The following is a 15,735-nucleotide window of genomic DNA, read 5'->3' as shown; positions in this document are numbered from 1 at the left end:
AGTCCTTTCCTAAGTGACCACCTTTTTCTGCCTGCAAAACCAAAACCATCTACTTCCCCCACACGTGACCCTGTATTCCAGAATCCTTTGCGCTATTTCAGGTCCAAACCCCTTTCCAAATGTTAGAGACACAAGGTGGGTGAGGTAATATCTTTTATTGGACCAACTTCTGTTGGTGAGAGAGACAAGCTTTTGAGTTTACACAGAGCTCTTCTTCAGGCCTGTGAAAATGAAAACTCGTGTTTTTTTTTTTTATTCAGTAGATATAAATTGTTTAATTTAATTTAAAAACTTTTTAAGTGTAACTGAAAATTTCCCCAGTGCTGTATGCTAAAGAAACCTAATGCAGTTGCTTATGTTTGAAAGGTTTTCTTCCTAGGCAGAAGAGCTGGAAACCTTTTATTTATTTATTTATTTTTAAATGAACAAAAAACTTAGAATACAAAAGGCTATGATCATCAGTTAAACAACAAAACTCACACCCTAAAAAGGGCTTCTAATGTGGTATACCAAATGGATGTTCATAGGTAAGTGAAATGATATTGAAAGATCATTACGCTTCAGTTATGAGCTTCTGACAAATACCTCTAACCTTAAAAACAACCTAAAGATCAAAACCCCCAGATAGCTGAGTTGATTCAGGGATAACCATAAAAAATGAGTATTCATGTTAAAAATATGGAAATTTCCAGTAACTTGAAACTAGGTTTTTTAAAAGGATTGTTTCCAATAATTCATCTTCTTAAAACCAACCATCTCTAACAAATATTTAACACAAGTCATTGGTGCCAAAATATAATAGTACAGGCTGATGAACATGTAGACTTTATAATCCCTTTTGTCTGGTAACTGGAGTTCATAGGAATATGCAGTGATAGTGGCTGTATTTATATTTTTTTGGTTGCCATGCCATCTATTTTTTCTCCCTGGTCCAGCCGCATGGGCAAATGGTTGCTGATACCACATTGGCTAAGGGTTTTTGGAAGACTAATGTGTAGTGTGTTTCAGACATGAAAAACAGATGGCTCAAAATGGAGACCCTGGATTTGAACACTCCCTAATCTCAAAACAGTTTTGACTGGGATTACAATATGGTCACTTGGGCCCAGTTCTTTTAAAAAGCTTAATCTGTAAAACCAGCAGCTTTTTGAAATTTCTAAGTAAATGTCCTCAAAAGTCAGATAATTACAATACATTTGTCCTGTGATGCCTCTAACTTGTATTTTTATTGGTTGGAAGTATTGTAACTTAATATCTTGGCAGGATACTTGTATTGGTGGAGTGCTTAAATGAATCCTCTTGCTCATGGAACTAGAATTTAGATCATTATAAAGCCAGTTATTTCATAGCTCTCATCCAGACTTGTAAATACTATTACTTCAAACACAGCTGTTGACAAGAGTATCCCTAGGTTTGAGCAACTGACCCAGGACTGGAGGCTGAATCAAATCAACATGTCCACTGAACGTTGGTCTACCCACTATAAAGTACTGTACTTAACTGTTTGGCTACCTCCATTCTTCCCTCTCCCCTGTGCGTCAGACCTGGGACCTGCAGCGCCTACTCTACCCTTGTCATAATAGAGTAGAAGAGAATACGTAGAACTGGTTTACAGATCTCTTCCCTGGAAAACTGTGCATCATGCTGTGTAATAACGTAACCTCTCAGAAATGCTCTTCTGCTTGGTTAATACCGCAGTGACTAAAAAATTGGTATTGACTTAAATTCTGCACTCACAAAATGTTGTTCCCCATTGCATTCTTGTGAAATTCAACACCAAGCTGGCTATGGAGAGCAGAGATATTAGGAGTTTTTGTGTTGTCTTGCTGCCTCCTGTTTCTTCCTGATGGATTAAAGCTGGTTCACACAGTATTTCTCCATCTGTCATCCAGATGCTTCTTATGCAGAATTCTGATCTTCTGCATTCTGGGTTTATGAGATATGAACAGCATGGTAATGCTTTACAGAAGACGTGTGGCTCTGAACTAGCAGTGACCCAGGCCAGGAAATATGTATGTGCTGCCAAACAAAAGGGTGGGAAATCAAAACACCGGAGTGTTTTTGTCCTTAAAATCCTGGTCTTAGTGTGGCAGTTTTTAAAAATAGCTAAGTGTTCCTTGATGTCTAATTGCAGTGTCTGTTTTCTAGGCACAACTGGAAGCTCAGAAAGCGACTCAGGATTTCCAGAGGGCTACTGAGGTGCTGCGTGCTGCCAAGGAAACCATTTCACTCGCTGAACAGAGGCTGTTGGAGGATGACAAGCGTCAGTTTGACTCTGCCTGGCAAGAGATGCTCAATCACGCCACCCAAAGGGTGAGATCAATAAGGAGCTGCTTGCCTTGTGTCTTGCTCAGTTTGAGTTAGCTTTGTTGCATGCCACAAGGCCTAAATTCTTTTTGATTTGCGCGAGGGATGATGCAGAAGGGCTGTAATTCCACTGGCAAACAAATAGAAATGGATTGTGAATCAGGAACTTGGGGCACTATTAACGATGAAATAAGATGGGGCTTCCTGTGAGATGGTGAAGAAGGCAGCTTGCCCACCTCTGGGAAGGGTTAAGGGGAGCCACTTTGGATAAGCTAAGAGCTGCTCCCACCATGATTGGAGGGCATGGAGAGGGTGAACACAGTGGAGTCTGCGTAGGGTTTTTTTTACCATGCCTGTCACTATGGTATGTGAGCCCCTGGGCCAGCAGCTCCCTTCCCCGATTGTATGGTGAGGAAGAGGAATGCTGAGTCAGACGTGCAGGTGAAGTTGAGTGGGAAGGAACCAGAATGGGGAGTCTCTGCAAAGGCTGGAAGGGAATGAGGGGGAGGAAGTAGCTCCAGCGGGTCTCAGGGCCAAGAGGCCTCTTGGGGTCTGTCTGAACTGCAGATAAAAACCCAGGGCTGGCCCATGCCAACTGACTGGGCTGCGGAGACAGCAGCAGAGTCACTGCCTGAGGAAGGCCCCTTCCAATGAGGCGTCCGTGGAGAATAAAATAAGATTAGTATTTTGAGGACTAAAGCTGCTGTTTGAAGTGCTGTGAGCCCCCCAAATGTTAAGAGTGCAGGATAGAACTACACTGAGACATCAAAAGCCTGCATGTGGGAGTAGCCCTGGATTCCACTCAATAGACCAGAGTTCTCTCCCTGGCTCTGCTGCTGGCCTGCCGAGTGACCTGGCCTTGTCAGTTTACCTCTCCATGCCTCTGCTTCCTCCATCAGTAAAATAGGGATCATGACACTGACCTCCTTTGTAAAGTGCTTTGAAATCTAGAGAAGGCAAGTATTGCCTAAAAGCTAGGTGGTGGCAGGAATGTTAAACACTCGTGTTAGAGAAATTCTTACTCACTTTTTTAATGGTTTCTTCCCACTTTCTTTCCTAAAAGAATGCAAAAATGGCTTTGGTTTTTTTTTTAAAAGAATATACAAGAACCAAACCAAACTTAAAACTTCTCGTGCCAAGCCTTCCCAGATGTGCCAGGAAAGCTTAACCCACTATTCCAAGCTGGGTGAAGCAATAGTGTAACATTATCTTAGACCTGAAATCCTAATCCTTTTGTGGAAACTGTATTTGATTATAAGACAACATAGTCTTCATGTATAAATTTTATACATCAGCGCTGCCAGATGGTGCACGGTACCAAAAGAGCAACAGGTGTGCTGTGTGAAATGGGAAACCTGGTATGTGAAAACTGAACACTGCTGATATCGTTGTCACCACTGTCGTGTGTTTAAGGTTCCTATACTTCAAAATGACATGACGAGACTAGCTCCACCCCTTCATTGTGATTGCCCAGAAGCGATCAGCTGTAGCCCTCATTTGAAACGAGAAGTCCACTAACATTTTTCTTTCTTGACGCATGAAGACGAAAACTGGATGCTTCTGCGGGTTTGCAATGGGCTATACAACATTGCTTCTTAAAGTCCAGTTAAGCTTGGTAGTGACCAGTGACTAGTGTGAGTTATGCAGTTTACATGTGTGATTCAGGATGTCTAAGCCAGCAGCGGTATTAACCAAAAACTCTTCCTGGAAAGAATCCTTTTGGCATTCAACTGAGAAGTGACGACAACTGGGAACGAACAGCTCCATCTCTGCAGAGCTTCCAGCAGGGTTAAATTCATACCTGCCAAGTTTCTAATGTGCCACTCAAGGCCCGGTCTTTGTTCCGCCCCTTTCTCCAAGGCCCCACCCCTGCCCTGCCTCTTCCTGCTGTATTCACCCCCTCCCCCAAGCGTGTCCAGCCCTCGCTCCTCCCCCCCCACGGCCTCCTGTACACCACGGAACAGCTGATTGTGGTGGGCAGGATGCGCTGGAGTGGGAGGCACTGATTGGGGCTGCCAGTGGGCAGGAGGTGTTGGGGGCGTGGGGGAGGTGCTGATACAGGGGCTGCTGGTGAGTGCTAAGCACTACCATTTTTTTGGTGGGTGCTCCACCTATGGAGTCTGCAGCTATGGCTAAATTTCTTTGCCATACCCAAGGAAGGCAAACTCACTTCCTTGCTGTCCCAGAAGAATGCCTATCTTAAATATGACACTTCCTTGTCAAAGACAGGTTTGTCTAACTCTGTGGTTTTCCTCCTGTGGTCCACGGACCCCTGGGGATCTGCTGACTGTCTAAGATTTTCAAGAGTTGGCACCTCCATGTGAAATTTTGTAGGGGTCCGCAAATGAAAAAAGGTTTATAACCATTGGTCTAATGCAGTCCTCTAGGAAAGGTCAAAGCATCATTCTGGCTTTCTAACTGGTGCACAAGCTGAGTAGCAGCAAAGAGATCAGCTAACGTGCTGGATGTAGAGCAGAATCTATCTTGAATATTTTATAATTTTGACCTTTCCTCCAAAGGAGAGAGTCTTTATTTATATATGCAAGCAGCTGAGGGGCACTGGAGCTGAATATATATTCTTGGATCTAGTTAGAGCCTATGAAAACTATTCTTTCTAAGTTAGAGGGTTCACAATAAAATGCATATATTTTTTGTTGCAAAATATGTAGTACAGATAAGGGGAGTGTGGCCTTATATAAAACTTCTCGTTATTACAATAATTGAAATTGCTAGACACCAAAGTTTAATTTCATCATTGTTCAGTCTTTCATATAAGCATTGAAAGGGGTAAAGCACAGGTTTACTCTGAATGCAATGGAAAGCAAAGGTCAGTTGTATACTTCAAGTTGGCGGCATCTCTTTGTGTGTTTTGGATATCACTAACTGTTTGGCTTGGCTTGTTTGGCTCTGAGAGATACCGTTCATTTGATCGTAATGAGACTAATATTATTTGAAAACAAAATTATTTGCAATTGGTTTCTCTTTTCTGAAATAAGAGCCTGCTACTTTGGTCTGAGGTAGACTGCCCCTTCTGGCATATGTTGGAATAGCTCAAATAATGGAATATACGTTGAGCTATTTACTTTGGAGTTGGGGAGTAAATTGGTTTGCATTCTGAATTCTTGGAAAAGGAATATCTCAGAAAACAGGGTCCATCACTTTCTGTAACAATGCTTGCTCGTGAGAGAGCCTGTATATCACCTATGCAATGGAAACGTTCATGTCTTGTCAAAATGTTGGGGGAGAGAGACAGAGTAATGATGACTTTAATTTATCCTCTGGCTGGACCCTGTTATGCAGATCATTCCACTCTTGCGTTTTCTGCCTGGTAGTACAGAAAAATGGATGTCCTAATTTGCTATGTGGCTCTTCAAATTTGCAAATCAAAAATATCCCTGATAGCATTGCTGGCATCATAATTGATGCAGGACATTCACTGGAGCAGGTGAAGATATTTACAGCAATTAAAACAAAATTTACACAAATTAAAGTACTGAGGCAGTGAGACTTATGTATAAATGTTCAAATGTTTGCTTGACTTGTGCCCGAGCCATGGCCCTGTGTGTGTTGGACTGGAAGTGTTCATGGAAAGCATGATACATTTAACCTTTGGGCCAGTCCTACACATGCATTTCTGCCTGCCTAGTCAGTGTGGCAGCATTTGTGAGGCTCATCATCCCAGCCAGAAGAGGAATGTTCTGTAAAGAAAATAGCTCACTTGTGGAAGAGAATGGGGAAATAACAGGGATGATATGGTAGCTCAGAATGGAGCCATGCTGGTGGATCTTGAACATCTCACTGGAGTTGTAGGGGTACTGAGCTCTCACGTTTGAGGCTGCTTATACCAAACCTCCCCCAGAATGCACTAAGCAGCAGTGTGCTCCTTGTATCGTTAATATTTTATTTGCTAACCAGACGTGCTGCTGTTTCTTCCCAGAAAGATTTTTCTAAGTAGGTTAATTGAAAGAAGATCTCTCTTCTCTTCTGTATCTCCCCTCCACCCCGCTATACTCTGAGAGGTTCAGAGAGGTTATGGAAACACTGTTAATTAAAATTATATGAAACTGGTAAGCATGTGACATGCCTGCTACAAATCAAACCATTTGTTTCCTCTCTTGAAGGTCATGGAGGCAGAGCAGACGAAAACAAGAAGTGAGCTGGTGCACAAGGAAACGGCAGCCAAATACAATGCTGCCATGGGCCGGATGAAACAGCTAGAGAAGAAACTGAAAAGGGCCATCAATAAATCCAAGTACGTGTTTTAGCTGGTGGTGTGTTTACATGCTAACCCTATTTGTATGGTGTGCTTCACGCACGTGGCTTTCAGGACTCTGTCCGTGCTGAACCTGCCAGGGGGCTGCACAGATAGTGTAGCTGGTGTCTGACTTGCAGCCCAGCCTACATGGTCTCAGAACTTCACACTGGCTGAGAAAGCAGCCAGGCTATTGATTAAAAACTTTAAAGGTGTGAGACTACCTCAGAGCTCCATATCGTACGTCAGATTTGTTCGCTTTCCAGAGCCTTCTTGGCAAGTCACGTGAGAGCTATTCTCATGGAAAGGCACACACTTCAGGGGGCATAGCTAAGAAGCGTGTGTGATAAATGATAAAATGTGTTCGGTGTGTGGTTCTCTTCTGCTGCATAGAAGTCTATGCAAATGTGGTGGTCGTCTAGAAAAGCTGCCTTTTGTAATACTAGCTCACTGTCCATGAAGAAGCTTTAGGTAATCTCCAACTAATATTTTTAATTTTAATAATTAATTTCCATTTTCTGCAGTTTGACTAATCCCTCAGTCTAAAAATGACTTTATCAATGTCTGTTACTATTTTGCTCAATACATATACAAGTATTGGTGCTTTCCAAGGAAACTCTGAGCACGTGTTCTCTGTCACATGTTGCCACATATCTGTAGCCTGCAGCCATTCCACCTTGTGCTGTGTGTTTCTATGATAAGCTAAGCTGAGCAGGGTGCCAGTATTGGATGGGAAACCTCCATAGGTGCTGAAATAAATATTCTGCAGTTCAGTAGATGGCACTTTCCTCTAGATCAGAGTGGTGGTAGGGGCATTAAATTACCAAAAGAGCCTTTATTTGAATGGGATGGAAAACGAAGGTCCTGACCACTTAACATTGAGGACCTTTTCATAAGAAATAAGGGTGTTCATCCTGCCGCCCTGGCCAGCTGTTACCTTGGGTACATTCTGCTACCCTCGATTCACCTTTCAGTGTCAAATGGATATAGCTTCCTCACTTCTTGCCCCAAACTGTTTGTGTAAGGATGCTTCACTTTGAACCAGGGTTGTGTATAGATTCCATATAATGTGTTTGAATTTCAGAGTAGCTTAATGTTCTTTGTAAGGATCAATTATGTGAGGAGGCTAAATGGAAAGAGGACAACGAATTCTTAATTTTCAGAGCCAGATTGTGCTTCTAATGGTGGGCAGTTACTGCCATATGAATAGTCGTTAATGGGCCCCCCAGTGGAGTAGTGACTTACCTTAGGGTGTAGAGTCGCAGTGCAGCCCTAGATGGTTTTGATAATACAGTAAACAGAGAAGTGTGTTTCACGTGTTACGATAATGGAGCGAGGGCTGTTGAGTTATAAATATCTGTTGTGCACAGTGGGCTGTAGGGGACCTAAAGAGTGTGCAATGCAGCTAAACAAAGAATTAATGACAAATCTAGAATTTGGCTGTTATGTGCGGGTCAGGTTTTATTAGATGAGCTTGAATTATGAGCCAGGTTAACCATATCTACGTGTCTGGTATTTGAAAGCTGGATTTTGGCACCGTCACATTCAGTAACACATTGCTCCCCAAGAAACTTCAGTGGGACTGTTTGCAAGTGAGGTGCTACTCAGTGGTAGTTGGTATCTCAGAATCTAGCTCACCGTGTGGAAATACAGGGTAGTGGTTGAAGTCTTGATTGTATGTGAAGCCTTATCTGACTATTCAACTGCCCGGCCTTGACTGGGACGCTCCTGAAATGTGCGAGTGCTTGGAAGGTCTATCTCAGTTGAGTAAGATGATTTTATTATTGCCCCATGTAGCATCAAATTGATGACTCTGTCTTCAAAGCTTTGGAATAGAACTTGCATTCTTGGCTCTAAACTGTGCCTTTTGTATACTTGATATCTGATGATGCTATAAATAAAGCAGGAAACAGCTCAAGTGTAGCATCTTTCTGCTTTGTGACTGAGCAAGGACAAAACCTTGGAGTGTCGTGCAGTTGGAGGGAAAAATGTGCAGATGTTCATCTGACTCCTTCCTGCAGTCTGGAGAGAGACCGGCATTTTACTTCCAGCATTCTAAAAAAACACCAAAGATCTGTGTATGTGCCCCAAGAATTGTGTTTTTAAAAGAGGGGGGAAACTCTACCCATTTTTAGAGGGTTAAGACACTGATTCTACAAGGTACTTAGGTAAATGCTCAACTTGAAAGCACACTGCTACATGTAGTGTGAGTATTTGTGCTTAAAGTTGGGCATGTGCTTAAGTACTTGGCAGAATCAAAGTCTAAAAGATTTGTATTCAGTCACCTCAAGTAATCTGTATTGCTCAAGAAATATAACTTTTAGAACAAGGGTCTTGTTAGAAAAAATAATTGGTGTGTGCAAACATAGATGTTTACATTTTAGATAGGCAAGCCTGAGGATTAAATTGCTGGCATAGGACATAACTGCTTTAATGCTTTGGGCCAGAGCCTCTCTCCTACTCCAATCCCCTGGTGTTATCCCAGCAACTGTAACAAATTATTCTTTGTTTTTCCACAGGCCTTACTTTGAACTGAAGGCAAAGTACTATGTACAGCTAGAGGTATGTATCTAATTCAGCTTTAGTAATGACTGCTTGCAGTAACATTTTTTCAATACAATGCAAAGGGCTGCTGTAATCACTCTGCATTTCTGTACAAAGTACATTCCATTCCAAATGCTTCATGTTGAGGAATACACTAAGCCTGTTTTAAAAATAAAAGGTCAAAAAAAGACTCTTTCCACTTATGAAGTAGGCTGGCCCCAAAACCCCATTAGAGCCCTGCTGCTTATTGCTAGAGCTGAGCAAATGTGACCAATTTTGCCTCTTTCTGCAGAATCTGAAGTGTGTGAATTTCATTTACTCTCTGGTTTACAGTTCAAGTTGTTTCTTAAGTGTTTGAAGTCACACAATACTATTTCTCCTCTGTGATCGGATGAGAGTTCTTACAATCGAGTTTCCGGTAGCAATACTGCAGAAAGCAAAGTTGAGTAAGCTTTCTATCAGTGCTCAGATATGAGCTTAAAATTTGTGCTAGGATAATGAGCTAAAGAGGGTGCAAACACACATACACAGTGATTGGTTGGAAAAAGTAGAATATTCACAGAAAAAGGTGGGCAGTATTCACTCATCTCTACCTGGTTCTCCAGGAAGTGTCTTGAGAGCTGTGATCTGTGGCTAGAGTAGCAGTTCATTTCTACTGGTGGTAGTAAGGAAGCCAGAAGTATGTCGTGTGTGTGCCTGGAGGCAATGGAGGACAGTGGAGGGATTGCTGAGTACCTGTGGGGCACGCAGGAGAGGCAAACAGCTATATTAGCAATGTTTCTACCTGGCCGAGCAAACAGCTGTGCAGGCACCAGTCTGTAAACGGACCAGTGGATCCGACGTGCTTCTAAGCCAACTGAGTCTGGTAGAGTCTAGTCTCTGTTTTCTAGCTTTGGGACCCTTGAGCAGACCCAAACTCAGCCCTCATCTAGAGCCCTTCTTTGGGATGCGGGACACAGCCATCCAGCTCCTCTAAACCCTGAAATCAGCTTCTGAGCTCTTCAAGGTGCCCCCTCGTCACTGACACATGCTCACCCAGAGCTCCGAATTTAATCCCTTCCGGGACAGGGTGGCAGGAAAGCAAGGGACACAGGCTCAGCAAAGGAATTGTTTTTAACCACAGAATACTGGAGCGCACTTCCTCCCCTAGTCCGATCTCACCCTTCCTGTAAGTCTGTGGTTCATCAGCAGTTCAGGCTGGGCAGAATCCCTCCTGTCCTCGTCCTTCTGTGTAGCGATGGTCAGCCCTTTCCTGCACAGAGCAGAGCCCTGCTGAGTAACCCCTCTGCCCCTGTGCCAGGTGTTCAAACTGAGAAGCTACAGACACCTTCCCCCCCCCCCCCCCAGTCATGAGCCCCTGTGCAAAGAAACCATTGTTCCATGGGAGTGGGGCTAGTGGTTGAAAGACAGCAAAGCTGGTGGCCATAGATTGCTCTCTTGATGATCGTCCTTCAGCTCGGTGTTGTCCAGTGTCTTTCACAGAGGCAGGGCACATCATGTTCATGGCAGGCACATGGAGAAGTTAGATAAAAACAGAAGTGCTCTTGCAGGAAGGTTGCTACATAACTCTACTTCATTTCTTAGCGTTCAGAACGATAACGTACAAGAGTCAAAACCAGAGAGTGACAAGCCAGGCGGCTCCCTAAAACAGAGGCACAACTCACCCTCCCCTTACTCTAGGCTGTCTATTCACAGACCGATCACATGCTTCCCTACAGAGCCCTCTAGCCTGCAAGCAGGCACAGGAACCCCCTGAAAATTAAAGTGACAAGTTGTAATGTTTACCCAGGTTTTTAACCCAGGGCAGCTGTCGAAAATGAAGTACAGTAGGCTGCCCTCAGGCAAGTTGTTTTGTGTTCAACATACAATACAAAATGGAGTTCATAAATTGATACTGTCCTATCCCATCCTGTCACAAGCGGTATTTCATGTTTGGTCTTTGTTGTACTCCTTAACACCAGTCTTCTCTCCTAGCTGTGGAGTGGGGTTTGTGCCTGGAGGGGGGAAGAGGGGGCAGTCTGAGCTGCACACTACAATATTCAAGGCTTTGAAGCTTGCTGCCACCTGGGTCTGAACTCATGTGTGCAGTTTTAGTGACCAGGAAGTGATGGGTTAGTTCTGTTTCTACCCGGAAAACCACCTGCATCTGTTTGGAGCCAAGTGAGCAGTTCAGCCTTTCCTATTCCCTTATCCTGCAGGGAGAGAGGCAAGGACTGTTAACATTCATGCTGACAGCTAGTGAATTGCTGAGGGTATATGCGATAGCTCCGCTCAGGCACATTCAGATTTAGGCATTTGTTCCAACATGTGGCAGTAATGTCCCAAATTGCTCCAGAGCCCAGTCTAGGTGATCAGGAACTGGAGAACTGTCCCAAATAGTTTTCTGCTAGTTGTGTATGTCCATTCACTTCAATAAATGGTCAGAATAAACAGTCTGTTATTAAGCACTTTCATTAGCTCTTCATCTTAACATGGATCACCCTGCCCTCCGCTAATAGAGGCTTATGCACCATTCCTAGCTATGTGACAGAGAATCCTGTCCAATGCACTGGAGTATTCATTCAAACTGGAACACCACAATTGTTTGTTTTTTCCCCACATATCCCCTCACAACTTCCCTGGCTTGTTGCATAATCGGGGTACTTTTAACTAAAAACCTCTCTCATCATCTGTGCACCAAAATTATTAGTTACATTTTAACCTATACACTCAAATTATTTAAGAATACCTAGCTCTAATATACCACTTTTCATTGGTAGATCTCAAAGCACTTTACAAAGGATCCCCATTATGCCCATTTTACAGATGAGGAACTGAGGCACAGAACAGTGACATGAATTGTCCAAGGTCACCCAGCGGGCCAGTGGCAGAGCCAGGAATAGAAGTCGCCTGCATCCTAGTCCAGTGCTCTATCAACTAGGCCATGTTGCCTGCTTAGCTGGGGAAATTAAGCCCCCTTTTCCCTCCTTACATAATAAGAATTTGTTTGAAATCCACAATGGTTTAAAGAAACCCCATCTGCCTTCCTCGTTAGCAATTCAAGAAGACTGTGGATGACCTGCAGGCAAAGCTGGCCCTAGCCAAGGGAGAGTACAAAACAGCCTTGAAAAACCTGGAGATGATCTCAGACGAGATCCACGAGAGGAGACGGTCTTCTGCCATGGGACCCCGGGGGTGTGGTGTGGGTGCGGAAGGCAGTAACACCTCATTGGAAGATCTTTCAGCATGTAAACTGGAGTCGGACTCCATCTCCAGTAAGTATAAAGTTGTGTGGTCAGAAATTCCCATGGGCAAGTGTCCTATACGGGGCTTGGGGGCTGAAATCAAGGACCTTGTTTGTATCCTACAGCTGGTGATTAGTCAGATACTTTACAACTTCAGTGAATTCAGTTACACCTTCTGTTAACCCCACAATTTACCATGCACTTGAGAATTCCCTTCTCAGGGGAAATAGAGAAGAATGGTCAATCAATGGCTATTAGCTAGGAAGGGCAGGGATGGTGTCCTTAGCCTCTGTTTGTTTGCCAGAAGCTAGGAATGGGCAGCGGGGGATGGATCACTTGGTGATACCTGTTCTGTTCATTCCCTCTGGGGCACCTGGCACTGGCCACTGTTGGAAGACAGGATACTGGCCTAGATGGACCTTTGGTATGACCCAATATGGCCGTTCTTATGTGTGCATAAGCCTTTGGCAATGTAGGCCCCAATTCTGCAGTGATCAAAGACTGGAAACTTTACCTTTAACAGGATCTACTGTAATGCACAAAATAGAACAACTCTTACTGATTTATTGCCCCCTGTGCCGCCCGCCCCCCCCACCCCAACAAGGAGTCTGTGGCTTACTCCAGCCTGCACTCTCGCAATGGTTAATGCTAATGGTCATTTTGCACACACAATGAGCGAGGACACAGATTTTGTGCTGCTTAGTGATCCTGTGCCAAGGGAGATTCTAGTGCAGTGGCTTTCAATGTATTTACCATTGTGGACATCCAGTACTACCTGTATGGCCTTGAGGATGTCACATGGGCTGCAGCTGTGTGGTGATTGGGCTGTGGGTTGAAAACCACTGTTCTAGTGAGTCCTGTTGGGTTTTAGCTGCATAAGCACTAAGATAACATGCAGTAGCTGAGCTCTCCCCTTCTGCTGCATCTGGCTTTTAAGTATTACTCCAGATAAATATTGACAGGCCCCAGTCAGGTACCCCATTGTGATGGGTACAGTACACTTAGTACAGAGAGAATCACTGTCCCAAACTGCTCTGTCTGGCTTACAACAGACCATAATAGGTGGACAAGGGTACAAGACACACAACTGGGAGGGATAGTACAAATAAAAACAAGCCTATCTTAACACAATGAGGAGGAGTTGTTGTTGTTGTTGTAGTAGTAGTAGTAGTAGTAGTAGTAGTAGTAGTATTGGATGGTACATCACATTAGCTTGTTTCTCCCAAAAGCTTCTCAAGAAATGGGAATATTTCCATCCCCACCCACCCAAGGCCTGCTAATGAGATGCAATGTTAATAGACTACAGAGAAATAGTGAAACTCTGTGTAAATGCAGCCCTTAAGATTGCTCTTCCATCAGCAGGATGTACATTGCTAACATCTGAAATTGCATGTAAAAGCTGCTTTGTGGAAATGGGAAGGCTAACTGGAATTCCCCTTCAACATTCCAGTGGCTTCTGAAGTGTTTGAGGATGACAACTGCAGCAGCTTTGTGTCTGAAGAAGATTCTGAGACCCAGTCAGTGTCCAGTTTCAGTTCTGGTCCTACAAGTCCCTATGAGATGCCCACTCAGTTTCCTCCAGCAACACGACCTGGAAGCCTGGATCTGCCTAGTCCTGTCTCTCTGTCTGAATTTGGGATGATGTTTCCTGTACTAGGTCCTCGAAGTGAATGCAGTGGGGCATCATCGCCTGAATGTGAAGTTGAAAGAGGTAAGCAGAGCTGGGTTAGCCCAGGACCACTTTATTATGCAGCTTTATAAAGGAGCAGAAGAACTTGCTCAACTCCTCCAGGGATGCTGTGCTGATTGGGTTCAGACACATTATCTGCTCTCTGGGTGCTTGGGGAGTGGTGCCAGAGCCACCTTCATCCCACAGTGTTACTGCCCTTTAAAAACTGAGTTATTTCCTAAAATGAGAGGTTCCCCAGTTTCACTCCTGCCTGAACCCATGTTCTATACAGTAATGATGTTAGCAGCATAGCAGTAACTAACTGATACATCAGTTGCTGCCTTCCAATATTTGGATTCTGATATTACATTGTTTGAAAGATAAGCGCTGAGCTTCTTTTTTTGGGGGGAGGAAATGATGTCCTGCTTGAGGAAAATCCTGATTCCCACTTCTGATCAAATAGGTGCCAAAGGAGAAACTGAGCTTAGAGGATTAATCACTCTCCTACAGAAGTCTCAGTCATTGCATTTGGTGATTCGGGCACAGGACAAAACTCAGCTTGGAAGGCCAACATCCATTATTTTAAGGCCTTGTCCACACTAAAGAGAAAAGTTGATCTAAGCTACGCAATTTGTGCTACAGTAACTCCTTGCTTAACATTGTAGTTATGTTCCTGAAAAATGAGACTTTAAGTGGAACAATGTTAAGCGAATCCAATTTACCCATAAGCAGTAATGTAAATAGGGGGTTTAGGTTCCAGGGAAATTTTTTTCACCAGACAGACTATATATTGTATAGATATACACACAGTATATGTTTTAAACAAACAATTTAATACTGTTCACAGCTATGATGATTGTGAAGTTTGGTTGAGGTGGTGAGGTTAGAGGATGGAATATTTCCCAGGGAATGCCTTGCTGTTAAATCATGAACTATTACTCGGCTGAGCCCTCAAGGGTTAACACATTGTTGTTAACCGAGCCTCACACTCTACAAGGTAGCACAAACACGAGGGAGGGGATACAGCATAGCAGACAGACACACGTCTTGTGTGTGGGAGGGGGAGAGAGAGAGATGCATACTGCCCCTTTAAGCTGACCCACTCTTAAGTGCATTGTCTTTTTAAGTGGATCAGGAAGTTGACAGCAGTTGCTGCCCCAAGCTCTCTGTGTCCCCTCCCTGCTCTATATGGAAAAGGGGTAAGCGAGGTGCAGGAGCAGGGGAGACAGGACACCCTGACATTAGCCCCCTCCTTCCCCCCCTGCACAGCAAGCAGGAGTCCCTGGGAGCAGCTCCAAGGCAGAGGGCAGGAGCAGCTCATGGCAGTGGGAGGAGGGACACCTGAACTGCCCAGCAATTGCTAGCCTGCTGGGTGGCTGCAGCGCAGGGAACTTAGGGGAGCGGGGAGCTGATGGGGGGCTGCTGGTCCACCCTGGTTACAAACCCCCACCAGCTAGCTGCAACAGGCTGCTCTTCCTGCAAGCAGTGGACAAAGCAGGTGGCTGTCAAATGACATTAGAAGGGAGCACTGCACAACTTTAAACGAGCATGTTCCCTAATTGATCAGCAACGTAACAACGAAACGTTAACTGGGACAACTTTAAGTGAGGAGTTGCATCGATTTGAGTTATGCTATTCACATACAGTATCTTAGATTTACTTACTATGGGGTCCACACTACGTGATGTTGATGGGAGACGCTCTCCTGTCGATTCCCCATACTCCCCTCAATCAGGAAT

At 44.1% G+C, this 15,735-nt stretch overlaps 1 protein-coding gene across 1 annotated transcript in view; it reads left to right on the top strand.

The window, feature by feature from the left end:
• Nucleotides 1-15,735, top strand: part of SH3BP5 (SH3 domain binding protein 5) — a 59,004-nt gene that overhangs the window by 40,765 nt on the left and 2,504 nt on the right. Inside the window, exons 4-8 of the mRNA XM_045003961.1 lie at nt 2,149-2,313; nt 6,429-6,559; nt 9,079-9,121; nt 12,138-12,357; nt 13,778-14,038. Coding sequence (XP_044859896.1) covers nt 2,149-2,313; nt 6,429-6,559; nt 9,079-9,121; nt 12,138-12,357; nt 13,778-14,038 — 820 coding nt within the window. The remainder of the gene's footprint in view (nt 1-2,148; nt 2,314-6,428; nt 6,560-9,078; nt 9,122-12,137; nt 12,358-13,777; nt 14,039-15,735) is intronic.

This window comes from Mauremys mutica, chromosome 2 (assembly GCF_020497125.1).
Source record: "Mauremys mutica isolate MM-2020 ecotype Southern chromosome 2, ASM2049712v1, whole genome shotgun sequence".
Lineage (NCBI taxonomy): Eukaryota > Metazoa > Chordata > Testudines > Geoemydidae > Mauremys > Mauremys mutica.
Note: the sequence above shows the minus strand (reverse complement) of the source record. Positions and strands in the feature narration are given on the sequence as shown.